Below are 26,997 nucleotides of genomic sequence, written 5' to 3'. Positions count from 1 at the left end.
GGGGGGGGGGGGGGGGGGGACTCCAGATAGGAAGAAGAGGCGGAGCGATGGAAACACGTACAAGAATAAAGCCGAGACGCGCTGGATGTTCATTGACAGCAGGCAGACAGCAGCCGCAAAAACACGGACTGGAGGGGCTGTGAGCAGCTGGAGCTGCGCGGGGAGAGCATCATGCATATTTAATAAGCAGACCGTGCAGTGGAAGTGTGAAGTGGGAAGATAAATAGACAATAGGACTAGTTTAAACCAGGTTGTTGGGTGTTTTAAAGCTCTTCTTGGGTTCTGGGAGCTTGAGATGGATAACTGACCCAAGTCACAACAAAAGCCTCATATCCAGTCTTCATAGTGCTATTCCACCTCTATCTTGTATTCCTCAGGTGGCCCTCTCTCAGGCTGTGGGGTTGATAGGATTTGAGGGACAACATTAAGAGGATAGAGCCTCTACCTCATTACAGGCTGCTAAAGTACATTAACACAAGTGTGGTGATCTGCCACAAGTCAAACAGCAAAAGAGAAGCTGGTGTTAAGGTGGGACTCAGTGATTCAGATCAGGATCATTGAGATGTTTTATTATGAAAACACAAGCAATTAAAATGTTGGTTCCACACACACAGATTATATTGTATTTAGTATAAAAATCTTTTGCTAGGCCACAGGGAATTGGGTTTTCCTCTACTAAAACGTGAAATTACAAATCATCTGAGCATTTTTTTAAAAGTAGGGTTTGTAGTTTATCCTCCAGCCTTGGGTCTCTTCTTATGGGTAGGACTGGGTGCAGCAACATAACAGACTAAATCACAGGGAAACTGTCCCAAACTTGTATTCCCGCAGCCACCTGTACAAATTATCACCCCAAAACTACAAAGGACATGCAAAAGAATCGGACATCTTGAAGTATGATCATAGCCATGCCGACTTCAGATACACCATACTACTTAGTTCATTTGTGTCATATGTGGCAGTTTAAATCACCAACTCTAGCACATTTCTTGAACTTCATTCCTTAAAAACAAAGATTGTTGACTTCGATTACACCACCAATAGGGAGCAAGTCAAGAGATATTCTGAGACTGATTTAATCTGTTGTTAATTTCTTTAATTGGTGCAGTGGTCATGGATCCTGTGATGACAAATCCAAAACTTGCTTGATGTAAAACATGTGGTTAGCTGCTTAGAAACAGGAATAAACTGGAAGCTACATCAGAACCTGTGTAAATGAAATCCTAACCAATACACCATGTCAAAGAACTGGTGCTGCTTTACAAGACCTGTTGCTCCTGCACTGTTGTAAGGCAGAACTTGACAGCTAAAAGTCTTTTTATTATTAACTGTACATATCCCATGAGGGTCAGATCGTGGGTTCCACCCTGTCTCTTGATGGCAGTGCCTGGCTCTTCTCTTCTCCAGCTCTGCTCATTGCACCACTGTGATGACATGCTTCTCCTTCTCAGACACCACAGGAACAGTTCCTGGTTTGCTGTGTTTACGGACATTCCTCTCCCTGGAAAACGAAAAAGACAAAAAGCAGTAAATAACTTAATCTAATGATGACGACATTTAGGAAAGAATGGAGGAAAGAGGGGAGGAGAGAGGAACAGATTGAATGAGACTGTTGACTTAACGCCTTTGTCCCTGACGACACTGATGTCCCTTGAATAAAATGCATAAAGCATGGATAGTAAATCATTCACAGTCCAAACACACGTCTGACGTATCACAATACTGTCAGTAATTAGAAAAAGGAGACGCACATTGAGCTGTGAATCACAGGATAACAGGGCAAACTAGGACAATCAATCCATCAAACATGCTGTACATGAGTATGTAAGGCTTGCTGAGACCATGTCACAGGGACAGCCTCATCTGTGAGATTTTCCATTAGGCTGGTGTGACTGCATAGGTCAGACCTCTCCTGGCAGGAGGCCAAGTCACCAGCGCCTCTGCACTGATACAGAGAGGATTTCATGCCATTCCTCTAGATAAATTAGAAGGATAAAATCCCATCCCAGCAGCTACATTAAAGTGGACAAGGGAACCATAAAAACACATACTTCCTACGACGAGCCTCTTTCATGATCCTCAGCTCCTTGGTCTGGTGGTGGATGCTCTTGGGTAGGTGTCGATGATGAGCAATGCGTCGGATCTGCGGGTGATGCCGGAACTTCTCCTTCAGCTTCTGACTGTAGTTGGCAGCCTCCCTCTCTCTAGGCGCCAGCTGCAAGACATAAGAAGAGATCGGGATTCAATCACGCTAAACAGAAAAGAGGAAATGATGGCAAAATAAAGAGTGAAACCAGAAGAGAGAGACAGAGCAAGACAAAGCAAAGAGCAGAAACAAATGATTAGGTGAAGAAAAGAAAAGACAAGGAGTGGACCAAGAGGGCAAAGAAATATTTCAGCCTAGTCGACAGCCTGCCTTTTAACTGCTACTGATTTCAAAGTTGAGATTTCAAAGTTTGTGCCCGACTAACTTGACGACAACTGGACAAATTTCATGTGCTGATAAAAACCACATGACGTGACTGAAAGCTCCAGTGCTGCCACTGAATAGACTTTGTGGTGAGATTGTTTCAGCTGTTTTGTCAGGTTGTAGATGATGAACAAAGTCAGGCAATGTGGAGTTGTATAAGATGTAGAGCAGTTTTAACTATAACCTGAAGGAGTCAGTATCCTCGTCACAGACACTTACTGTAACTATCAAAATTGTATTTAACCTATAGTAGTGTGAATTACGTCATCAGTAACATCTTGCATTGGTGACAAGAGTTATTTGCGGGTGTTTTCTTTAATGTCTTGATTCCACTAATGAGCATGTCCAATGGACAACTGTAAATCTGTCCCCTACTCACACAACACTGTGCAGATTTAGTTTGCACTGATCTCAAGTGGCATTTTTCTTTTTTTAAAGTTCTGAAAGTAGGGGTTTTACATCATAAAATACTGGACGGTACAGTAAGCAGAAATTTCAGCTCGACAATGTCCTGATTCAAAACTGAATCAATGCCTGTTAAAAAGTGAAGACAGCAGCTGAACAACATCCCTCCCTCTCCATCTCTCATAAAAACCATCAGCTACTCACGCCTGTCTTTGGCCGAGGCTTCCCTCCTCGGAGGCTTTTATTCTAATTAAAAGCAATGATTTGTCTCAGATTCAATTTGTTGCAAAAGAGCTTTTAGATGCTGATCCTGTTGGACTAAACTACTTCCCCTGGATCCTGAGTGAACCTGTGAAACGCTGTTTGCGGAACCTCCACACAGATCATATGGGAGAGCAGAGGATCATGAGGCATTACGAATGCCTTACTTTAGTGACTAGCACAATGCACTGTGAGGACAACAAGCTGAAGAAGACAATGAGTGTAACCTAACAGAATGAAAATCATAAAGCAACTGTATGGGGAGCCAACAGGTGAATCTATTCGATTCAGCTGTCATCAAGGTGTGTTTTTGGCATATGGCAACTGAAATGAGCCTTCATGTACTTCTGGGTTAGCAGTGGTTTTCGTCTCACTGCTCTTCCACGGATGCCATTTTTGACCCATGTCTCATGAACTACAGTCCTGATCACTGACCTCACAGATCACTGAGATGAAAGGCCTGCGGGTCCTTCCTTGGATGTTTTCCTTCGCTCTTGTGTGACTTCCTAGAAGAGCTGTCACTGAACTCTTGTGAATTTTAGAAGTTTGAACATTCTGGCAAAGGTCCACTGCTGTGAATTTGGAGATAATGATTCTAATTGAGGTTCTTTGGATACCAATCACTTAAAGTGACTGCATGTTGTGTTCTTAGCTCTTCAAAAATATAGAGGACATACACTAGTGCAACACCTCCTGTGTAGACACAAATGCAGCACTGAGGCTGTTGCACACACTACGCTTTCTGACACCTTCTATCCTACTTCATGTTGCTGAAAATGTTCTTTTTAAGAGATGTATAGAGAGAACAGTGTTCACAGTAACAGGCGTGGGTATGTTTGGTGCGGCTGAAACCAATCATAAATGTTATGGTATGAAGGTAAATGTTTTTTCTCCATGTTAAATTAACAGAGGAAGGAATTCATTTGTAGCTGGACAAATTATTTCCTAAATCAGCTTCTATTTATTTTGTATTAAATAGAAGCTGATTGAGTTTGAACACATTTTAAAATATATTTAATATTAATATATATTTAAATATTTCTCAAAAACAAAGGCTCTAATTTACACTGAGTCAAACTGAGTGATGTGCAGCAGCTGATAGAGAAGCCCCCATCATTCCAGTCTGATGCCTTCAGACACAGACAAAGCCTCGATTCGGTGTTTCAGCATTCCTTGATAATTAAAGACCCTCTGAGTACAACTTCACTGTTAATGCTTCATTATGTTCAGAGTGGCCCACTTTAAGTGATTGGCCGATTTAAACTGCTGATAGGAGCAGCCCTTGTCTGATCTCTTTAAGTGCAACGCTCGCAAATAAATCTTCTCTTACACAGTGACAGTAAAACAAGTGCCAAAAGAGGGGCAATTTTCTACTCCGAAGCTGCATTACGAGAATAAGCAAGAGTGAACCCGATTAGGAATGAAAGATGGCTGTTGCAGATGCCACAGAAATACCATTGATCTTTATTATTCAGCCATAACTGGGATGTGGGGCAATGGCACACTTCCCAGTGTTTTATGGGAGCTTGAGTTGACAGTTAAGCACAACATGACATTAAGGTAATCGTTTCTGCTAACCCAGCCTACATAACCCGAGTAAAATACACATGCCACTCACTAACAGAGATGTTAAAACTGTCTACAAATGAGTACAGCATTGCAGATGAATGTCTTGTTGGTGGTTTGTCAAACGAGTGCACAAGCCTTTGAGTTTTTTGGACTTCCACCTGCCACAAAGGCTACTGTGCCAACTGGTACATTGTACTTATTGAGAGTGATTCCACCCTAAGTCAGCATCCATCAGGGCATTTGGCAACAGTAGTGCCGTAGCTGCTGGCATAGTCACCCACTCTTTCCCTGCTCAAGCGGGCACAGAGCCATTGCTGTGTCGAAGAATGCAGCTAACTCATAAAACAAAATCAGATAATACACTGGAGGGAGATAGAGTTTAATGTACGTTTGACAGCGGAGGAAAAACAGCCAATGATGGGCCGCCGACACTGTGATGGGGAATTACAGAGAAGCAGCCGAGAAGCAGCAAATTGCCAGTAGCATGAAATTGTGAGTGATGTAGAGAAGACAAAGTAGGACTCACCACTCCTAGTTTCTCAGCTGCGTTGGCCTTCCACAGTCGGATGTTCATCTCGTCAGACCCGCTCAGTATGTACTTGTTGTCTGGAGACCATTTTACACAGATGACATGCTGCATGCGTTTGGTGTGGTACACTTCCCTACATTCCAAAAAACAAAATGAAATAAAAAGATTAAAGACAAATAAGTTAATGTAATACAGCGTCTTTGTTGGGTTATTTGTAAAAGTGTCACAAATCACTGTTAAATGTACCTGTTACAAAGTCTACTGTTAAAATGATTCATTCATTAAGGTCACAAAGTTTTCAGAACCATTGAAGCCAACAGGAAACAAACTGTGGTCTCCATTATTTAAGTCTCACATATATTTAGTCGCATCATCTACCATCTTTGTGGCTTGAGTCCCTCCTTTTCACTTGACAGTCAAGGGTTATAAATTAACCTGCACTTGTCAAAAGATAACGGTGTCAAGCAGAAATGTGTTCTGAGAGCCTGAGCACTAATAAAGTTCATCAAAGACTCTGACAACTGTTAACATATGGCACGGTAAAGACAACTAAACCAGGTTATTTATTCATTATATCGTTATAATTTATCCAATTAATAATATATTGTTTTTGCTGCTGTTATCATTTTATATTGCATTACTTAGTAACACATTTTATACCTGCACAAATGGCTCGGGTTGTACAGTAAATATATTACAAGGTTGTTAGAAATACATTTCATCTCTACGTGAAAACAAATCAACACACTGAGTTCTTGCATATAGAGGACCAAATTAATGTTATGGGCATGTCACCATCTAACTCATATTATTGTCTCTTCCATATTCTTAATAAATCAACAGTCCACTATTGTCTCTCTTATTATTTATTACTGTCAGTGCCAATTACTTGGGCAGCAAACCTTTGTTGCAACATTCCTATTTTCAAATTATCCCAAAATGCATCATAAAAAGGTCACATGGTCAGCTTGTCAAAATCCAGTCTATGATGTTGGATCCCATTCTCTTTGCTACTTTAACACAGCTGTGGATATTGGTTCTTGAGATTAACCAAACAATCCAATCAAACTTGTCCAAACAATAGTTTATGTATTTGCACTGCCTTTTTGACTTATGACAGTAGGAAAATAAGTGGTATTACCTTTAACTAAAATATCAATAAATTAATTAATGAGTAAGATGTGCTCCAAGAGAAACACTGTTCATTATGATTACGTAATAAAGTAAATGCAATAAAAACATAATAAAAACAACAGTGACACTGCCATGCTACACCTATAAAACAATGACGGTGATGATGATGTCTGACCTGCTGTGGCCTCCATCCTTGGGGAAGATACGAATGGTCTTATCAAAACTAGCAGATACAAACTCTTTCCCAGTGGGGGAGAAGTCAACATCCAACACTGCGGAGACATGGTCCATGTGCACTTTCACTGGCTTGTCCAGGTACCTCATGTCATATGTGTACAGGCTGGTGAGACAAAAATATAATCAGCTCTTTCAGTGGCACCATTTATAACATCCACTAAATGACATTTTATACTTTTTTGAATTATAGTCAGAATACATAGTCCTAATATTCCTTTCGTTTTTTGTAAAAAAAACAAAGTAGGAAAAAAGACCCACTGCAAAATGACAGCCTGATTTTGAATATTTTCATTCTGAATTTAACAAGCTCATTTAACATGTGGTCACAGCCATAACTGTTGTAACCTTAAACTCACTTGTAGTCTTCATTTGCACATGTGAAATAATAGGCTTCCATGGGGTTCCAGCATAAAGTGTTGCTCCTCATTGTCATAATAACCTGAAGAAGTAATAGCAGAATAAAAAAAAACTAAACAGATCAGATACCTTAATAAAGAGCAATATGTTTAAGCAACAGACCCTTTCCTCAACTCTACCTTTTTAAGTGGCGTTGCTTCCCTCATGTCATACAGCACTATGCTTCTGTCGGAGGCACAGCTCCCAAGAAGTTCAGTCTGGGGAAAGACAAACACTTAACTTAAAAGATATCAGCAGGATGTTAGCTTTGAACAAGTCTGACAATAACCACTCTGTCATGGCTAACTTCTACTGACTGTGGTGGATACGTGATGTTTTACCTCTACAGGGTTGAAGCGGACGGCACTGAAGCTGTCTACACCCCATGTGAAAGAACGGATTGGGCTACTTCTCTGCTCATCCCAGATGTCCACCTGCTGGCCACACGTTGCAAACACACCATCCTTCCGATGATGATCCAGTCCTGTGAACACAGTCTACAAGGGACAAACTGTTTTAGCACAGTCATACTGTTATCTTTCACCATGACCATCTCGTTGTTAATACCACAGCAGACGCCCACTGATCACACCTTGCCCAGGATAGTGTTAAGTGGCTCCTCTTCCTCTCCATAACCTGGCGTCTCCATTTTCCATTGTTTGATTGTTTTGTCATCACCAACCTGTTACAGTGAGCATGTTGATATATAAAACAAGAGGTAAGGGGTCAGCAAATTAAAGGTATAATGATATTAGAACTCTTGACAGACAGTGAAAGGCAGCAGTCACCGTAAAGAAGGAAGTTCCACAAAAGCGGACAACCATTCCCCGGACAAAACCTTCATGTGCTTGGAGCGTGCGGACACATTCGTGTTTGGTCAGATTCCACACTTTCACCTAAGGACCAGATAAAACATCCCATCGATGTCAAGAATGTGTTAAATCCGATGGCAGAATTTCAAAGGCTTAACAAAAGGTATTTATAATAGTCAGGCTGACAGTTACCTCTCCATCGCAGGAGCCTGAGAGCATGGTGGATAGACTTTTGGTATGCTTGGCCATGCAGTTCACCCCATCTCTGTGTCCGTCCAGGGAGGCCAGAAAGGGCTTGGCGAACACCCTCTCCAGCTTAGTGGCATTCAGAGCCCGGGTGTACTCTCTGGTCACCTCAAATGGATGAAGTTTTGGGTCATAATTTCTAGGGACTAAGGACAAACAGTTGTTCAACTGTCAATACACATCACTTGCATCCATGATAATAGGAATTTCACAAAATTGTAAAGCTGACATGTTGATGTAGCATATCAAGCTTCTTTCCATAGACAAATTTGAAGGTTCTGAAATTAAATTATGTAGTTAATTTTATATTATGCATTTCCTAAAATAAGCTGCATGCTAACTGACATAGCATCGATAAACAAGCCATCATTTGCAGTTCTCTATATTCTGTCTAGCAATCTACAAATACTACTGCTTTTACATTTCTCCTGTGCCCCATGGTACCTGCACATACACCGTCATTTTTATCAACAGTCATAACAGATGGGTGCTAACTACGTAGCATACGTATTAAGAATCTCTTTTACAATGCTCTTATTTGTCCAAATTTACAAATAACAACATCTGGGTTAAATGACATCGTCAAAACGTAAAAAAACAAGTGTTATTTACTAGGTTGTGTGTGACTGCGTGTTACAGCTATGCAGTAAAGCTATGTGGCTAACACCCTACTGGTACACTGCTTAGCCAAATTTTAAGTTTAGCACTTACCACGCTGAATATCTAATTTTGTTTCACGGACATAGTCATCCGGGTTCCTCGACAGCACTTTAACTTTCATCCCGATAACAGGGTGAAATTATACCAACACTCAAACAAGCGGGTTGGTGAAGCTGAGCAAGAAAAATATTAGCAGCGTTCAGTCACCCATGTGTTTACGAACATGTAATTCGTTGTGGCCGCGTTGCATTGTGGGATGTCCGGTCCTCCCGATTGCGTCAGAAACAGAAATCAAGATGCAAATGTAGTAAGCAAAAGACCGGAAATGCAAGCCTTTAGCCTTTAAATTTTTTTTTTTGTACAAATAGAAATTATGATAAAATCACGTTTCAAAGAATGTTTTTCAAATAATTCACACATTATGCAAGAGAATATATTAAAGTTTAACACAATGTCTCATGAAAAATAAATCTGTGGAGAAAAAATAATAAAAAAACACAGAAGTTAATAAAACCTAAAAATGACTTTTATATTAACCTTTGGTTTAATCCGAAGTGGGCCTCGTCCAAAAAGCTGATTCTAACGTTGGCAGAAATATCGTCGTCCTTAAGGTCTTATTTTGAAGGTAAAGGCCGGAAGCACAGTTCCTAATGACGGTAACTTGACATGAGTTCATAGCGACAGCAAGGTCACGCTGGGGAATCAGTGGCGCTGCTGTGTGACACTGTGGTATCGTTATTACAGCGATGGAGCGCCACAGCACGCCAAAAACGTGGTTCAGTGTCTAACATGCCCTCAAAATGAGGACGTGTCAGGTCGTAGTTAGCGTCAGTACTCCATATTTACATTTTGCAGCAGTGACGAGTGTGAGTGCTCCTCTGTGTTACAGAGTAAGTGAAGCGTTTAGCATTGCCGGATAAACACAGCTAGCTACAAGAGGCTAGCTAGGTTACTAACATGAGCTCCGCTCCTAATCACGGAACCGTTAACGTACGAGAGACAGGACTGTCCAGCAAAACCGCCTCTGCTGTGTCTTTAGCCGGTCACGTCCAGCAGCTCTTCAGCCATGTGAAGATAGAAAACCTGTTGGCTGGTCTCAGTGGGGGAGTGGTGTCAACGCTGGTACTTCATCCACTGGACTTGGTCAAAATCAGGTTTGCAGGTACTGAATGAAATAACAAACTACTTTTGACATCTTATGTGGTCTGTAATATTACAGACAATTGATCCTCACAGTGGGAATGAAAAAACACGAATGCAGAACTCGGGTATTTTAAAATGAATGAGTTTCATGGCAGTGACAGTGTGCTGTTATGGCTCATCTTTATTCCATATAGAAGTTGTTGTGTTACATTTGTGAGAATTAACATAGAGTTTTGATGTCCTTTCAATGTAGTAAGCGATGGACTGGAATTAAGACCCAAATACAGTGGCATATTGCACTGTATGAAGAGTGTTTGGCATCAGGAGGGACTGAGAGGACTCTATCAAGGAGTGACACCCAATGTTTGGGGTGCTGGAGCATCATGGGGTCTTTACTTCTTCTTGTAAGTAAGCTAGTAAACATGTCTTCCATACTTGCTTTGATTTCTATCAGTAACATTGAAAATGGTCTGTAACTCGAGCATGACTTATTTCCCACACCGTCTTCACAAACAGCTACAATGCAATCAAAGCGTACACAAAGGAAGGTCGTCAGACTGAACTCAGCGCCACGGAGCACCTGGTGTCTGCAGCTGAAGCAGGTTAGTCACACGTGTGTCCTTCACACTCACGCAATCAGCACACAGGCATTAACAGCTAGATAATACTGGTCTGTGCTGGTACAAATTAGTACATCGCCATGTGGCATAGCGTTTCCATGTTTTTTTTTAAGATGTGAAGTTGTATGATGGTAAAATATGACCTGTCTGATCATGGTTTTTAACTTTCAGCTGAACCAGATAATCCTGTCTACAGGGTTTTGACACAAAATATTTACTGTATTAAGAGGTTGTATTTGTTATGTGTGTCTAATACATAACAAAAGTCTCTACTGAATGCAGCGCATTTTTCACACTGTTTATAAGCCTTATCTTAACTATTTCTTACTCATCATCACCTAGGCATCCTAACGCTCACCCTAACTAATCCAATCTGGGTGACCAAGACCCGGCTGGTGCTGCAGTACAGTTCCGACGCAACCAGTAAACAGTACAAGGGGATGGTGGATGCTCTGGTCAAGATCTACCGCCATGAGGGAGTGCCTGGACTGTACAAGGTAAGACAGACATCAGTGCGCTTAGGACCTTCATGAAACGTAGCAATACATAGAATTTCAATCTTAGCTGATGACAGCTAAAGAAAATATGTTGTATTTGTGGAGTATTGCAAGAGGAAGGGTTGTAATAACTCATTATTAAAACCCAATTTGCAACAAAGACTTTTCTCCCGTAGACTTTATACAGTTTTGGATAAACTCAACCCTAGTATAGAGTTTTGTATAAAGTTTTGTATTGGTTCACCACTAGAGGGCTCTGCAACCCTGCATTGACTTTAGTAGAACACAGAACCAGATATCTTTACTTATGATTCTTTAAGCTGCTCTTATTTATTTTAGCTTAAAATTTTTAAACAGGCATGGATCGACAGGCCTGTGTTCTGGGTTTATCTGTTGGTAACTTCATTTATTCCTTGTGCATGTTAGCGTGTCATGATAGACTAACTTACAGAGTGTATACCTCATAGGGTTATGTTCCGGGTCTGTTTGGTACATCTCATGGAGCACTCCAGTTCATGGCCTATGAAGAGCTCAAGAGAGAATACAACAAATACAAGAAAGTGCCTTCAGATGCAAATCTGGTGAGTCATTAACCCCATAAACCACAGACAGACTGGAAACATGCTCACTGTTTAATAAAACTCAAGCATAAAACATGTTCACTTTAATGAAACCGAACCCACAGTTGATAAGTTAATTGAAGAAGTGAGTCATTAGTTTTCCTTCTCTGCTGTGCTCATTTCTCACTCCCTCATACTCCCCTGCCTTTGTCTAAACAGAATGCATTGGAATATATCATGATGGCTGCGTTGTCCAAAATATTTGCTGTGGCCACAACGTACCCGTATCAGGTGGTGAGAGCTCGCCTGCAAGACCAGCACAATAGATACGAAGGAGTTATTGATGTCATCCGACGGACATGGAGGTGTGATGCTGATCTGCTCACGTGCTGTTTGGGTCCTAGTTTCTAAATGTGGCTGTTTGGTTCATGGTCATTGTTTTGTCACTTTCTCTCCAGGAACGAAGGCGCCATTGGTTTTTACAAAGGAATCATCCCCAATATGATACGCGTCACTCCTGCCTGCTGCATCACCTTTGTAGTTTATGAGAATGTGTCTGACTTCCTTCTGAGACGAAATAAATGAGGAATTACAAGCATGGCGTGGACGGCTCACACAAAGACGACTCTTTGGTGCCATACAAAGATACAGAGAGAAATGCATCAGGCCAAAACGGAACTCTCTGTGCCTCGGGACTGGAAATGTGCTGATGCGAAGAGTGTTCACTCGAACGCAGTGAAATGTGATGAAGGTGTCTTTAGTTCATCATAAAGTCTCACCATGCGGATGAAGTACCTTATTTTTCACACTGGTCGGCATTATGCTGTTGTAGGGGCACCTTTTTTTTTTTTTAAACTGATGTGTAAGTCAGTTTTGGGCTTGTATCAGAGGGAGTAGATACATTAAATATTTCATCATCCAAGAGTTATGCTTAGTTTTTATGTTTGCTGGCAGCACTTGTAAAACATGAGCTGATAATCAAAAGCAGTACAGTATAGATAATATTAGTTTGTCTCCTTTTAAGTTATTTCTGTGGACAGTTGAGATGTATTTAGTCTGAACACACTAACAAAAGGAAAAAAATGAAATGAAAATATTTTTTAAATTATTTTTTTACAACTAATTTGAATGGAACTGCTTTCTAACATGTTGTTAAATCCAAGCAGGGCTTTATTTGCATTGTAATGTGTTTGATATTATTTAAGTGCATTAAATGTATGACTTTACAGCTCTATTAAATTGAGTGTGCGGGATTTCAAAGCTTCTAAACCACTGCAGTGATTGTAGTTAGTAGTCCCAACAAGTTAGATTCTTTAAAAAATGTTGACTTTATTATCAGTAAAAAACAGGTTTCATGAGTACATAAGTACTTTGTCACAAGGCCTGCAGCTACAGTACAAAGTGTATTTGTTGACACAGACTGACACAGTATTCTTGTTTATAGGTCTGTCAACTGGTGTAAAAATTTACCATAACAAAAAAAAAAAACATTCAAGTTACCACGTCCCAGCAAAAACCACACCTGGTCATTTTGGAGGGCCAGATAACATACTGTTACACCACCAAGCCTGGGTCCTCCCTTGCTTCTGACTTCTGGTTTTTTTTATTTAGGCAGTTCCTCAATGATAATCCTGGATACTGAATTCCACCCTGTGGATGCGTCACCTCTGGGGTAATCAGCGCAGGTCCCCACCCACACGGCCACATCCACCAACCCTGCTTTGACGCCCTCGCAGAGCCCTTCGACTGGAGAGGGGGAATAAAAACAAAGAGGGAGACTGTGTGAGTGAGTTTCAAGGAACACCCAAACTGTCTCCACACATGGAAATTGTTAATAGCTTTGTTTTCTGAGACAGTGGTGAACTTTCCATAACCTTTTTGGAGGAGTGCAACGTTGTTTTAAGGTCTGTAAAAACTGTGGAGAAGTCCCGGATAACCCTTCACTGCTAATTAAGCTAAGCTATACTAACTGCCTGGTTCTACTGTTTCTGAATTTATTATTACTGCCAAATGTCCCCACTGAATCCAGCACATTAAGCGGATTCAGGGTATTAATTGCACAACAACGTCTATGCACCTGAGGATGTTCTGTGGATGTTGATGGTTGAGTTGAGCTCAGGACTTCCTTGGTCTAAGTAGATGATGGACTCTATGGGCAGGGGTCCTGTACACTCAGCTCCGTTGAAGGTGAAGTACCACCTCTGGCAGCAGGCGCTCTTACACTTGAGTCTGAGGGAGCCGCTGAAGAGGACTCTGAGGGCACTGTCTGAACGCAGTTTGGTGAATGTACAGTCCTGCAACACAGCAAAAAGAAAGCGTGCCGCTCGTATTCACTGCGTTGGCTGTGTAACACTCGTGAACTCCTGCGATGTCCTGTGAATCGAGGTACTTACCGCTACTTTACCCAGATCGATCCCATAATTCAGAGAATTCCAGGCGCACTGCTTGTAGTTGGGCCTCCAGGGCTCCTCGAAGATCTCGCTGATGCACTCGCCTTTCTCACCTTTGAGCCCATCTCGACCAGGGATGCCTGGCGTCCCTGGAATGCCGTTGGCCCCTGGATTACCATCTCTGCCAGTGGTGCCTGCTGGCCCCTGCATGCAGCTACCATACTGAAAAAAAAAAACATGGAAGAGAGGAAGTGGAGGTGGACAATGAAAAAAAGGCAACAACAACAGCAAAGTCTATTGTTATCAAACTTCCTGTTTCACATTTCTCATTTTCTTCTTGTGGGTGTTTGGGCTGCATGCACCACAGACACCTAAAAGCTGCCATCCATTCAACCATCACACACAAAAGGCTGGAGTCCAACTCATTTACACGTTCCATAAACAAATACACTGCCACCAGGCTGCGAAGCCAAACCGAGGAACAGCAATAGAACCAGCAACCACGAAGCCACCATGTGAACGAATGAATGAAAAACTGGGCATTAATAAGGAAGTGAAGGTTTGGTGACGGCCTAAATTATCAGTTGTCTATGCGACGCGCCCCTCGGCGTGATTCATTGTCCTATTAAATCCTCTGGTAAATTTAAACAGATGCTGCGTCCCACTAGAGCCGACTCAAAAACACACAGGCGCACGCAGAGACGGAGGAGCTCGCCAAAACCTACCGCATACAGAGATAGACAGTGAAGATCCAAATAACTTGGCATAATGCGTTCTTCAAAGTTACAGTGTGACCAACTCTGATTGCAGTGTGCAGGTCAAATGTTAAAAGCTTTTTTTAGCTGGAGTTGGGTTTTCATTCTGGTTATGTGATTTGTATCATATAATCAGAACAGGACGAAGCTGACACAAATACATTGTGTCCTCACCTTTAAGCAAACAAGTGATGCCAAAAGCAGTTGGGTCTGGGTTTTTCTTGGGTCATTGCTGTCCCCCCCTTTGCCTTTTCTTTTTTTTTTTTTTTTTTGTGTTCTCAGCATGCAGATGTGGAGTAGTTACAGGGGGCACGTGGCCAAAATACATTAAAGAGTCCACAAAAAAGTCCCAGAGCAAAAGAAAAACAGAGCTTTCACTCCAGTCTCTGCGTTTTGTCCTGATTTGAGTGTCTGGGGTTCAGTAGACAAATCTAGTTCAGATAATGTGAATGTAAAAAAAAAAAAAAAAAAACCCTAACAGTGGAGAGAATTGTAGCATTTAGCGTCAGCTGCTGCAGAACAGATGGCCGAGAGTCTGTTTTAGTCATTAAGTAGCTTTGCTGGTGCAACCTGGAGATGTGAGACCTGACATCATCTCTGTGGGAAACTAGGAAGTCTGGGCTGAAACCAGTAGATGGGGGTTTTGTATTCATGTGCACTAATGTACCTGGAATGTGTATTTAGGAGTTGGTAAAATATGTAAATGGTACAAATGCTAAACGAGTCTGTTTGGTTGATATCCAGCAGGAAAGAGGCTGTGTGTTTTATTAAGCATTGGATTTTTTGCAGCTTTCAGTGCAGACTAATGAATGGAACCTCTGTCCACTTCTCCACATAGCTGCCTTTCCTATTAGCTTCCAGCGTGCTGTCTCTACAGTGGTGCCGCCCGCATGAAGCACACCACTCCAGCTCAACTGAATATTAGTGGCGCGCAGTCCGTTGCTGTAACTGAAGCATAAAGGCTGCATTTGCCCAGAAGTGCAGAGGAATCAGTGGGATTTCACAGAAGCAGAGGAGGAGCATGCGGAGAGCAGATGCAGCCTGCTGCTCGGCTTTGACAGCTTTTAGATTCAGAGCAGCCCGGTAGGATGCAAAATAGTGTTTTGGGATTACCATGTTTTTCAAATAAGCAGATCTTCCTTCTTCCGAGTGTCTAGTGCAGTTGGGCTTGTCTGCATCATTTCCAGTACACTGGACACAGATGGTAACATAAGATGCTGGTCATTACAGCAGTCTACTGAGTTCTTCCACTCTCTACAGTGCAAGTATCAGCCTCTCTTTTTTTTTTTTTCTAATGGTCAGACAGGCAGACAGATAACAAAGACAAGCAGGCAGACAGTATGAGCCAGACCCCAACTTCCTGTTTGGGATTTTTCTCCCCCCCCCCCCCCCCTTCTGTCCATTCAGTCTGCTGGAGAGCAGCCAGACCTGGACTAACAGAATAACAGAGGAGCAGCTGACCATTGAAAAGCTATAGAAGTGCATTTTGACCACAGTCACAGTCACAGTGTAATGCTGCATGTGGATGAATCAGCAGAAAGAAAAAGAAGTCATTTTGTCTTTTGGGGGAATTTTAAAGAGACTTCTGGCAAAGATGAAAAAACAAGTTCTCTTAGGATGAGTTTAAAGAAGATAACTTGCGACATGCCCTGTGCTTGGAAGCGGTTAGATGAGAATAAGATGCCTTAAATGTAAAAAGGAATATTTTCAAATGTGTCGTTTTCTGGTGATTTTCCCAAGAGCAAGTCACAGAGCATGATGGTGATGCCACATCTCTAGTATATATTCCTACTGTAGGAAACGATCATGAGGGCTGCATCTTTAGCTCTACTATCGTATTTAATCGCGCTTACCTTGTCAGCATCAGGATCCTTTCGGTATCCTCTATTTCTCACCTTTTCCACGCCGTAAAGAGGCGAAACCAAGAAGACGAGGAGCAGCAGGCGGCCGACAAGAGGAGACATCTTTCAGGAGACAAAGGCCAACTGTGCGCTCTCGGAGCGATCTGAGGCGACAGCTCGACTCCAGATCCAGTCGGTTTCAGTCCGGAGGAGGGCAGGACCAGCGACAAGGAGCCAGTCAACTTGCAGGAACACACGCAAGGAAAAAGGGAAAAAAAGAAAAAGCCCATCATCCCTTTGAGATTCGGAAGCAAGCCAGTGCCCAGTGAACAGTGTCAGTTCAGCGCGCACACTCTTAGTCACTGGAGGGGAATCAGTGCTGTTATATCTGAGGTAGAACTGTTGGAGTTGTTCAGACACAAAGCAAACACATAGTGTTATATCAAAAGTCATTTTAGATGTAACATTTTATTAAAAGGACACAACAAAGTACAGCAAACAGCTCCCAGAACTGTACACAGCATTTCTCAGACTACACCAAGTCTCAATACATGTTCATAAGAAGCAGGATTCCCTTTTCATTAGTGTTACTGGACTCCTGGGACTCCCAAATAAAAAAAAGGTAAAGACACAGTAAAACAGACAGTTCGACAGATGCTCAAATAAATCACAGAAGCTGTTCTAGAAAAAATACTTAAAGGAGAGATACGTGGTCCGTGACAAGTAGGTTATAAATAGGCCCTGAAGAAATCCCCCAATTCTCTGTTTAGCTCTTTTAATAATTAGTGGTTTGTGCTTCTAATGACAAAAAGTGCAAAACCTGTTTGATGTGTTTCCTCAATTTGATTCCGAATGATTTACACTTATTATAACATACACATACAGCAAGAACACAGACAGACGCCACACATGCAGAACATCTGTAGGGTCTGTGAAGGTGAGCAAAATACACATTCTTATAAAAAACTATAAAGCTGGACTTTACCCGCGTCCACAGGGCACATCTTTACATATGACAGTACACCTTTTAAGAAAACAAAGAAAAATAATCTGATACACTAAGTTTAAAAGTACACCTTGTATCAAAAGCATTTAAAAATATAATGAGATGAAAATCCAGCTTTTCAGGAAGAACAATAAGACATTCACAGAAACAGTTCACCACAGTAAGACTCTCTTTAACTTGAATGTTTGGCATGGCCTTTTCTAACTAACTCTAAAACTCAGTGTAACAACTAGTACAGTGAAAGACTTAAAAATATTTACAAAAACGCTGCATTTGTATGCCTCCAGAATACGCCACCTGATACACATGCTATGAAATCAAATGAGCATTGGTAGTTGTGTAGCAGGGACGCAGTTGCACCGCTGCAACATTCAGTAAAGCTAAAAGACACAGCTGTCCCCAAAACTACTCACCTGTAGACTCTTTGCTAAAACCCACAGATTCTGGTCCAGCATCACATTTGAAATACTCGAGGTATGTTACATTCTGCTGGCAATTAACATTCACCGACTACAATGTAAGAAGTACAATCATAATCTCATGTATGGGCTTACATCATGTGTGACAAGACAAATGAATGGGTGCATCAATCAGCAATCAATTGTGATTGTTGTCTCGATGATGTCCACGATGGATGGATGGTTCGGATATCTCAGCAGCTGCTGTCCTTTGTGTCCTTGTTCTCCTCGGGCACCTGGTGCGCCAGCTGGAAGATGGAGTCTTGGATGCTGCTGCTGTGTGGAAGGTTTAAAGCTGGATGTTGCTGTCCGCTGGGAACCTGCCTGGCCTCTGACAGCTCGCTCCTTGGAGTCATCCTAAAGAGAGATTATTGGTGGGTATGAATGAAAAACAACAAACCACTGTACAAACTCACAATAAAGAGGAATAAACAACTTAAGCAGAGCTCAGGAGCGACAGAAAAGTCACAAAGTGCTGTGTCTGCAAAAAAGATTCATTCCTAATTAAGGTATGCTGAACCTGTCTCACCTTCCGTCTGGGACCCTGTGCATGCTTTCTGAGCGACTGCTGACCTTACTGGAACTCCCCCCTTTGCTACGTCTCTCTCCTGCCTCCCTTTCCCTCTTGCGGTCCCTCTCCCCCCTCCTGGAGCTTCGGCTGGATGTGCCCCTCTCCAGGTGCTCCCTGGCTGAAGCATCAGACAGAGAACCTTGCGCATGGGGTTCATGATTGCCCAAAGCAGACGTTCCTTTGTTGGTAGTGGCGGCAGCGAGGGAGACGCTGGTTGGGGTAGCGCCTGTGCTGGTGCCCATGGACTTAGAGATGACCTTGAGCTTGTGGGATCTCGGGCTGTAGTGCTTCTTCTTGTGCTGGACACGGCTGTTGTGTTTGAGGAAGAACTCGCAGGACTCCTGGAGCACTCGTCGGCTCTCACTGATTGGGCTGTGGGCCACACAACATGAAACGCTCAGATAAGATAAGATAAGATAAGATAAGAAAACCTTTATTAGTCCCACAATGGGGAAATTGCATTTTTACAACAGCTTAAATACTAGAGTGTCAGAAAGACAGTCTGACCAAAGGAGACGAAAGACTAAACTGGCACAGTCCGAGATAAATAGGCTATGAAACCTGACAGTATAAACAGTTCAGTAATAAATAAAATATATACATGTAAGTATAGTATATGTAGCAGTATGAGTATGTACAGTATATGGATATTACTAGATGGCAGTATTGAAAATGTACATTGTGTAAGTTGGTTTATGAAAGTGAAACAATAAGACATGCACAGTGAAAGTGCATTTTAATTTCTCATGGACTGACTGTAAACTGGAACTCCATAAGACGCATGTTCTTACTCTCTTTTGCGGGTGCGGTTGAAGAAGTAGGCCCACTCAGAGCACGTCTTTTTGCTGCTGACCCAGAACACTGCGGATATTCCAACCACTAACGTCATCAAGTATTTCACCAAAAACAGGGAAAGGTCAGGACGGTCGTGCTCAGTAGTCTGAAATGAAGAGGCAAACTTAAACATAAACAGCCCCCTTGTGCCATAGTGTGAGCATGTTTGTAAACAGGAAATACAATTTGTTACCACAGCTAAGCCAAGCTTTTTAAACTGCTTATTTGTAGTTTTCACTGTCTGTCTTATCACACATTTCAATAGAGATGTGAGATACTGTCATTTCTGAGACTCTTGTTAGTAAGTAAATCCACACAAAGTGACACTGAGTCTCAGGCCTCTTATAAAACATCTACCTGCTTAGTTAAGTTTAGTAACTTCAAACTGAACATTGGACATTGCACTTTTGCACATAGCGGTCTATTTATGGACCAGGCAGACAAGACTGTTCCAATTTTAACAATGCTTGCCTCCAGCAGTCTTATAACAACTGTATCTACTATCTGACAGGATAGTTGTTGTTACCCAGACAAAACCTTTATTTATAATTACTTTATTCTGAATAATTTCTTATTGGAGTCATCTTTTTGTAATATTAATAATAATAATTTCTTTTTACATGTTTAGAACTTGATTTGATTCTGCAGACTGCACAACATATGCCCTGTGATCTCAGATGTCATCCAGTCAACTATAACAATACACAGACCTTTGATCACTCTCCAGTCTACCAAGTTAATGAAGGTAAAAGAACAATAGCAGCTACCTTGTAGGAACAAGGGATGCTGTACTCCTGACAGCGGTCGTTGATCCAGGTATTCTCCCAGGTGCTGCGGTGACTCTGTTCGTAGGTGTAGCAGGCTAACAGGGTGACCAGTGGGACCAGGTAGAGGCAGCTGAACGCACCGATGCGGATCATAAACTTCTTCAGCTTTTCCTGGTTACGCTCATCGTGCTGAATGACTTGCCGGACGTGGTTGAGAGAAACGATACCTGCCAGGATTAGGAACAGACCCACTATGACGCCCACGCATAATGGAGCCAGAACAAAGTAGCGCAGGGCGTCCAGGTCGTAGAGTCCTACAAAGCAAACCCCACTGATGTTGTCCCCTTCAACTTTGTTCAGAGCAAGCAGCATAACAGTTAGAGCTCCAGGGATTCCCCAGGCAGCAGTGTGGAACCACACCTACAGACAAAGGACACAAGGAGGAGTGTTTTCAACAGCATACACCGTTATTCACACTGCTAGAATCTTGCAACTGCTTTTCATTTAAGAAATGAAATTGACATAACAAAACCCTACCGCCTTTTTCTCTATGGCCTCACAGCTCCACTTAGGTCCAGCTGCCAGAAACCAGGTGATAGTGAGTATGACCCACCAGACAATCCCAGCGATGGAGAAGAAATAAAGGAGCATAAACAGCAGAGTGCAGCCTTTGCTCTGAGATCCGAGCACCACTGTGTCCATGCCTCCAGAATGGGATGCTTTGATACAGGCTGCACTGTTCCCCAGCAGGAAACCAATGAAGTATATGAGTGAGACAAAGCTGTAGCAGACGGCGTAGAAGATTATGGGGCGCTCGGGGTAGCGGAAACGTTTGACGTCGATGAGGAAAGTGAGGAAGGTGAAGAGAGTGGCTCCAAGACAGATGATGGAGCACACACCAATGAAGCTCTTGGCAAACTCAATGTCGTGGGGTTTGAAGTACATGTTGGAGCAAGGCGGAGCACAGTCCTGGGCTCCCAGAAATGACGATCCGTAGCCCGGCTTGGTCTTTAACTGCAGGGGGCACCAGAAGCCCAGATCCCTCTTAGCTGATGAGGACATCATCGGCGTAGTTGCAAGAAGAACGGAACCACCAGGGAAAGAACATGGGTTCAATCTAAGACAACAATAATAATAAGAGGATGACTGATCAGAAATTATTCAACTCTTATGGACTGAATGTACTATGCCTTTCTTACTTGTCGCACTGTAGCTCAGGAGGCCAGGAGACACCGAAGACTCGGATATTCTCCTCACAGTCAGACAGAACTGTCTCACACTGCTCTCGACATGGATGGATCACATTGTTTTCCTCGGTGCATTCTGGGATAAAGGCTTGGCACAGGAAGCGGTGGACGTCTGGTGAGCAGCGCAGGTTTACCAGAGGCATGAAGGGCTGGGATGGAGAGAAAAGTCCATGCTTGTTCATCTGAAACAACTTCTTTAGTGTATTCTGTTTGTAAAGTAAGTGCACGTACAGATTTTGAGGACTGCTTCTTTTACAAAATCTTTGTGACATAATGAAGTAATTCAAGAGGACACTGTTGTGCAAGTTGTGCAGAGGAGGTGCTCTAGGAACTGCATGGTGCCAGACCATGGCTTGTTGATGGCCACGTCTGGCCCATGTATTTAAAACACAAGAAAACACTGCAGTTCCTGACCTCAGTAGTTACAAAAAGCTGATTCTCTGCAGAACTGGTTCCCACTTTTAATGTATATCTCATATAGTCAAAATAATTTCAGGGGTTGCTCACTTAATAGGAATATGGAATATGTAAAGTAGGCAAAAACATGTGTACTATATATATTTTAACTGTATGATTTTACCTAAGGTATGTATGATAAATCAGGAACAAATTATATCAATACTTTAAATGAACTAGTCACAGCCCACAGAGATACAGAACTGAGTACTAAGTCAACTTTGAATAAATTCAAAAGTCAAAAGGTTGGGAACTACTGCTCTATATACAGTATGAGCTGCTGTGCTCTATAATGCCACACAAAGGAGCCCATTCACTAGCTGGGGACCATATTCTTCCAGTTGAGGATTGAGGAGGAGGTGCAGTATAGGTGGCAGGAAATGGGTGCACAGACATTTGGAAACAGACAAGGACAGGCCAGGGAGGCTGGAATGCACAGGAGCTGTTGATAGGTCAGGCTGCTGAGGAGCCACAGTGTGTCTTCAGAGTGTGTGTGAATTTATCAGTGGGAAATGCTGATTATCCCACTGAGAGGTGTCTTATACTCTTATTAAGACTTCATGGCAGTTAAATGAGTCCAGATCCTGTTTAACATGCTGCTGCCTCTCTATCCTTGGTTGTACACTTGGATGAGCAAAATGTGCTGTTTTATTGTCCTAAAACCAGCTATATCTCCAGAATACTCTCACAGTACACACAGACAGAACATACATGAAGAAATGGATGTATGTCTGCATGTATAGGCTCCTGTCAGTCAGGCTCCTGTCAGTCGACAATGCCAATATTTTTACAAAAAACAAGGCACACAGACTCCATCACAGTGGACTACTCAGTGTTTCCTCTCTTTTTTTCCTCCTGAAACCAATCTGGCAGTAGGCCCATGTCTCTGGGGCCTGGGCTTGCGCCCTCTGACAGTAAGTGTCCTTGTTTCTCTCCCGTGGAGGTCCTGAACTCCTTGTCAGTGAGCTACCCGTTGCTCAACTCTCTGACCTTTATTTACTTTGAGGCAGAGTTACTGTAAAAACTGCCCCCTGAAACCTTCAGAGAAACCTTCAACCAGTATCAGCGGTATAAGCTGAGCAAACTACTTCAAGGATTAAATGATTTGAAGAAGAACAGCTAGACTAACACTTTTCTAACTTTTCAAACTCTTAAGACCGTCAGAAGGTTCCCGTCTGATACAGTATGTCAATTACCCCTCTCTTTGTATTCTAACATTCAAACTTTTCTATTTCAAAAGCTGGCAAACACTGGTGGAATTTGAGGCCAAGGGCGGAAAAAGGCTAGCCCCTTTCCGGAAAATCCTACCGATAGCTAGGACTGAGCTCAGTACAAAGCAATGTTCTGCTTGATTACAGTATCAGAGCTTTGTTGTAAATCACTACACACTTTCAAAGACAACTATGTATAGTAGTGTTGAATGTAGACTGAGAGTTCAAGCTTGTCTCCTAGGAGACAGGAGTGTGGAGGTAGGAACGTATACACGAGGGAATGAGTGAGTGATTAACTGAGAGAGAATACTCATTGTGGCATGCAGAGTAGGTCTGAGCTGGGTGTGTCCATCCCCTTCCTCCAGAAATCAAAGGCTTCTCACAACAAAGTCTATGAAGTTGCCTGTAGCCAAGGCTGCTGTGAAATGAGACGCCTATACCTTTGCCAGATGCCACACAAAAGACTCCTTCAGCAGATCACTGTTCATGCTCGACACTGTGACACCAAATGTGTGTAATCCAAACCCTGGCCTTCAGGAATGTCAGGATATACGATAGAACTACCACAGAAACTGAGTTCACAGCTGAGCAGAGACACAAGACGACACTTGGTATAATGGTACGGTAGCTGTTGTAGGTGTCAGAGTTATGAGTTATAGGAATAAGACAACGCAGAGGTTGTAATAAGAGAGATAAAACTCTCACCAAATAGTACATGATGAACTCGAAGTTCTTACATTCTAGTACAACAGGACAGTGTAAACGTAAGATGGGTTTTCCTCCCCTTCCCCCTTTTTCCAGAGAATGTTTTCTGGCTGCTATGACATCAAATAAATTAAATAAGACGAATATGTTTCTACTTTTTTATAATTTTATAATTAGCTGCATAGCTACTGCCATGCATGGCATGTTGCTAAGTATAAGTAACACAGGCCTTCTTTCTTAATTTACTTTGTGCACTAAAAGAACTTTAATGTATAAGTGATTGCATGAATTTATAGATACCCTATTCGCAACAATACAATTTTAACTGCTTATTTAATAGATAGCTCTCTTGAACTGTCAGGGATGATTTCACTGGTAATTTGTGCATGTGTGCATTGATGACCATTACAAAATGGTAATTAAGGTTCAATCAATATGCACTTTTGAAGGCTGGCTTTTCTAGACTGAAGCTACAAACAGCACAAATGACAACACTGCTAATGGCGATGGTTTTGAGATAATTATCTTCAAATGTGACTTGAATCCTAATTTTTATTTAGAAGAGTTTTTTCTGTCACAGGCCAATATAATTACGACTTCCATGGAAACGCAGACTAATGAGAGTTCTTCAGGTGGGTCAGCAGCTGTTAAATACTTTCATACAGAGCTTTAAAGTCGTCTCAATCCAAAATGTCTGATGACAGTATCACAGACATATTTCAGTTCAGTTCACTGTTGAAACTAAACGGACATTTTAGACACATTTGCCATTTGTAATATTTTTTTGGAAACTGTGATTTCCACTAAACTGAGAAATATTGCTCATCCATGGGTCCACCCAATACCACAATTAAATGCAGATGTACTGTAAATATGGAGAATATGCCACACACTTAACCTTTAAATTAGTCATAACTGACCATTAAACAAAACATTGGAGATCAAACCTCAATGCATATATACTTTCCAGACTGCTTATGAATCTGCTTCATGACAACTCACCTCCATATGGCTGGCTGCAATATCCTGATCATAGTGTTCCATCATGTTGGGAAAGAAGGTCATGTTGTACGGCATCCCCAAGCAGCGATGCACTTTGATTGGCTCACAAGTAAAAAGGCTGTGAGCACTGCAGCTTGCCCCCCATATCAGAGGCAGGCACACCCACAGTGGTCCTGGCATCAGCATTGTAGCAGCTCACAAGGAGTGAGTGTATGCTTTTTTCTTTGTTCCAACTAGAACAGGTTTCTTTCTGGCTCAGTATGAGGCTATCTTGGCCCAAATGTTGAATTCCCCTGGCTCACACTGTCATCCACATTTCACTCCCCCTGGGGACATCTCAGTGGAACAGGTGGGCGTTGCCGCTGGTAAAACTTTCCCATCAGCCCTCCTGTTGGCTCAGAATGTGTCTCTGGGTCACAGATAAGTATCCCTGAAATTAAAGAATTATAAACACAGACTGAAAGGGCTGTTTTAGACCACGAGCCACATTTCATGAAGATGTGTCTTCAGGAATATTTTTGTAGTTGGTTATTATCATATTTACTTCAAACAGGCTGAAGCCCTATGTTCAAATGAGTCAATCATAAGACCTCTAATTGCACTGTCAACTAAATAATGACATTTAACTACTATGCTTTTTTATTGCTGTGCACACCAATAGGTCCCTTGAGGTCCTCGGGCTCCAATTTAGGAAGCACTGTTTGGAAACGCACCAGGCAGTTGGAATCAAAGGACGCAAATCCAGTCAATCCTTGCACAGGCTTTGAGTTCATGCATCTACAAAGGGTAGGGAATGTGAAAGAGTCAGGGTGATTCAGTAGAATGAGTCTCAGCTTGTCCATGCCTATTGAAACTAAACGTTAAAGCCATCCGAGTTTCACAGACACACTTGCATACTGTACACAACTAAGGATCCTGAAAGCCTGACAGAAAGTAATAGTTTCCCAGTGGATGCTAAATAAAGTTATCAGCACAAATAGGATTTTAAGGATTAGGACTGACTTTGTATCTGGTTGTATTTTGTAAACTCACACATGCACATATTGTAACAAGCAGTGTTTGAAGATGTTTACATAAAGATTTGGTCCTTTAAGCATAAAGAGATAAGTTGCTTATAGTGGCCCTTAAACTCCTGTAATTATGATATCACTGTGGTTAGAGTTTACCTATTACCACATCAGTGTTTATTAAAGTAACCACTTTAAACACTCCCTGTAGTGTTCCTACAACTGCACTGAAACACGGGAAAGGTTTAAGCAAAACAAGTCCATTTAGTTTGGATAGTAGCATAAACTTAGTGTACTACTAATGACTAAAAATACAATGAAAGTTAGCAAAGCTAATATCTGACACGGCCAACGACGCTTTAGTTTAACAAACATGCACCTACAGGTTAGTAAAAGCACAATAACCGACTTCATTACACATTATTAGAACCTTACATACCCCAAAAACTAAGTACTACACAGAATATGTGAGTTTACCGCGGGCAGGAAAAGGAGTTTTCCCGTCAATCTGACTCCAAGTGCGGGGACAGAGGACAGTAAACATCCCTGTCTCGGTCGCTGCCATGGGACGGGGGCCCGAAGCAACTTCGGTCGCACAAAGAAAGTTAGGGAGAGGGGGAAATGGACGTAGAAACACTTACTTACCCCCCCAAAACTGCCCGAGACTTCATGTAACAGCTGAGCACACAGGCACTCGTCGTCGCAATTATGTGGGGAATTTGTTAGCGTGTTTCCTGCAAACGCTGCAGCTCAGTCCCTCTGTGGCTGCTCCGGACGAGGCTGCGTTCAGGGGCAATTTGAAATGTGGCAATTTAGATAGAAACGTAGAAATGTGTACTAATGTGAACATATGATATGTGGAGGATGGGGCAGGGGGAACGCTTATAACGACATTAAAATTGTTCTAATAGTTTTTATACGTTTAAAGTATAAATAATACCAGTGAGATATAGGCGTGCATTAAACAATCGACTGGGTGCATTTGAACGCAGCATACAGACAGGTAAAGGATGGCCCAAATTTATGAGCAAACGGTGTGACGTCACACTCTTCAAGTTTGGACAATGTTTTATATCCATATCAGCAGGCGGTGGGATCAAAGAGAACTACCAGTGGAAAGTAAAAGTAGTTCTGGCATTACCTTACTACTCATGCATTACAAGTCAGTACTGTAATACAATTTGAGCATTCTGGAAAATACAGGCTGC

The 26,997-nt window shown here is 42.1% G+C and overlaps 4 protein-coding genes across 10 annotated transcripts; 1 reads left to right on the top strand and 3 right to left on the bottom strand.

Moving 5' to 3' along the window:
- Positions 1 to 542: 542 nt before the first annotated feature.
- dcaf13 (ddb1 and cul4 associated factor 13) lies at positions 543 to 8,840 on the bottom strand. Its single transcript, XM_026370296.2, has 11 exons — positions 8,771 to 8,840; positions 8,006 to 8,205; positions 7,790 to 7,897; positions 7,594 to 7,683; positions 7,343 to 7,498; positions 7,142 to 7,219; positions 6,962 to 7,044; positions 6,544 to 6,708; positions 5,232 to 5,367; positions 2,052 to 2,215; positions 543 to 1,501 (listed from the first exon to the last, which is right to left on the bottom strand). Exons 1-11 carry the CDS (start codon positions 8,838 to 8,840, stop codon positions 1,414 to 1,416), a joined length of 1,338 nt encoding a protein of 445 aa, XP_026226081.1. The 3' UTR covers positions 543 to 1,413.
- A 534-nt stretch (positions 8,841 to 9,374) lies between these two features.
- LOC113169130 (mitochondrial folate transporter/carrier) lies at positions 9,375 to 12,771 on the top strand. The gene is made up of 7 exons (XM_026370297.1): positions 9,375 to 9,881; positions 10,116 to 10,266; positions 10,379 to 10,464; positions 10,825 to 10,979; positions 11,447 to 11,560; positions 11,759 to 11,904; positions 11,998 to 12,771. The coding sequence occupies exons 1-7, from the start codon at positions 9,677 to 9,679 to the stop codon at positions 12,122 to 12,124; spliced, it is 984 nt and encodes a 327-aa protein (XP_026226082.1). The 5' UTR covers positions 9,375 to 9,676; the 3' UTR covers positions 12,125 to 12,771.
- A 110-nt stretch (positions 12,772 to 12,881) lies between these two features.
- On the bottom strand, positions 12,882 to 16,827 carry LOC113169132 (collagen triple helix repeat-containing protein 1). Of its 3 annotated transcripts, XM_026370298.1 has the most exons (5): positions 16,538 to 16,827; positions 15,798 to 15,875; positions 13,933 to 14,151; positions 13,617 to 13,833; positions 12,882 to 13,285 (listed from the first exon to the last, which is right to left on the bottom strand). In XM_026370298.1, exons 1-5 carry the CDS (start codon positions 16,646 to 16,648, stop codon positions 13,143 to 13,145), a joined length of 768 nt encoding a protein of 255 aa, XP_026226083.1. In that variant the 5' UTR covers positions 16,649 to 16,827; the 3' UTR covers positions 12,882 to 13,142. The 3 variants fall into 3 exon arrangements, with proteins under 3 accessions (XP_026226083.1, XP_026226084.1, XP_026226085.1); XM_026370299.1 differs by lacking the exon at positions 15,798 to 15,875 and having other exon boundaries at positions 16,538 to 16,826; XM_026370300.1 differs by lacking the exon at positions 15,798 to 15,875 and having other exon boundaries at positions 16,580 to 16,826.
- A 147-nt stretch (positions 16,828 to 16,974) lies between these two features.
- Positions 16,975 to 26,569, bottom strand: LOC113169128 (frizzled-6). Of its 5 annotated transcripts, none has more exons than XM_026370291.1 (9): positions 26,435 to 26,569; positions 25,438 to 25,559; positions 24,783 to 25,212; positions 21,361 to 21,557; positions 20,699 to 21,278; positions 20,162 to 20,581; positions 19,352 to 19,500; positions 18,519 to 18,932; positions 16,975 to 18,346 (listed from the first exon to the last, which is right to left on the bottom strand). In XM_026370291.1, exons 3-9 carry the CDS (start codon positions 24,966 to 24,968, stop codon positions 18,184 to 18,186), a joined length of 2,109 nt encoding a protein of 702 aa, XP_026226076.1. In that variant the 5' UTR covers positions 24,969 to 25,212; positions 25,438 to 25,559; positions 26,435 to 26,569; the 3' UTR covers positions 16,975 to 18,183. The 5 variants fall into 5 exon arrangements, with proteins under 5 accessions (XP_026226076.1, XP_026226079.1, XP_026226077.1 ...); XM_026370294.1 differs by having other exon boundaries at positions 25,496 to 25,559; XM_026370292.1 differs by lacking the exon at positions 26,435 to 26,569 and adding an exon at positions 26,267 to 26,411.
- Positions 26,570 to 26,997: the final 428 nt, after the last annotated feature.

This window comes from Anabas testudineus, chromosome 16 (assembly GCF_900324465.2).
Source record: "Anabas testudineus chromosome 16, fAnaTes1.2, whole genome shotgun sequence".
Lineage (NCBI taxonomy): Eukaryota > Metazoa > Chordata > Actinopteri > Anabantiformes > Anabantidae > Anabas > Anabas testudineus.
The sequence above is the reverse complement of the archived record's forward strand: the minus strand, read 5'-3'. Positions and strand labels throughout refer to the sequence as shown.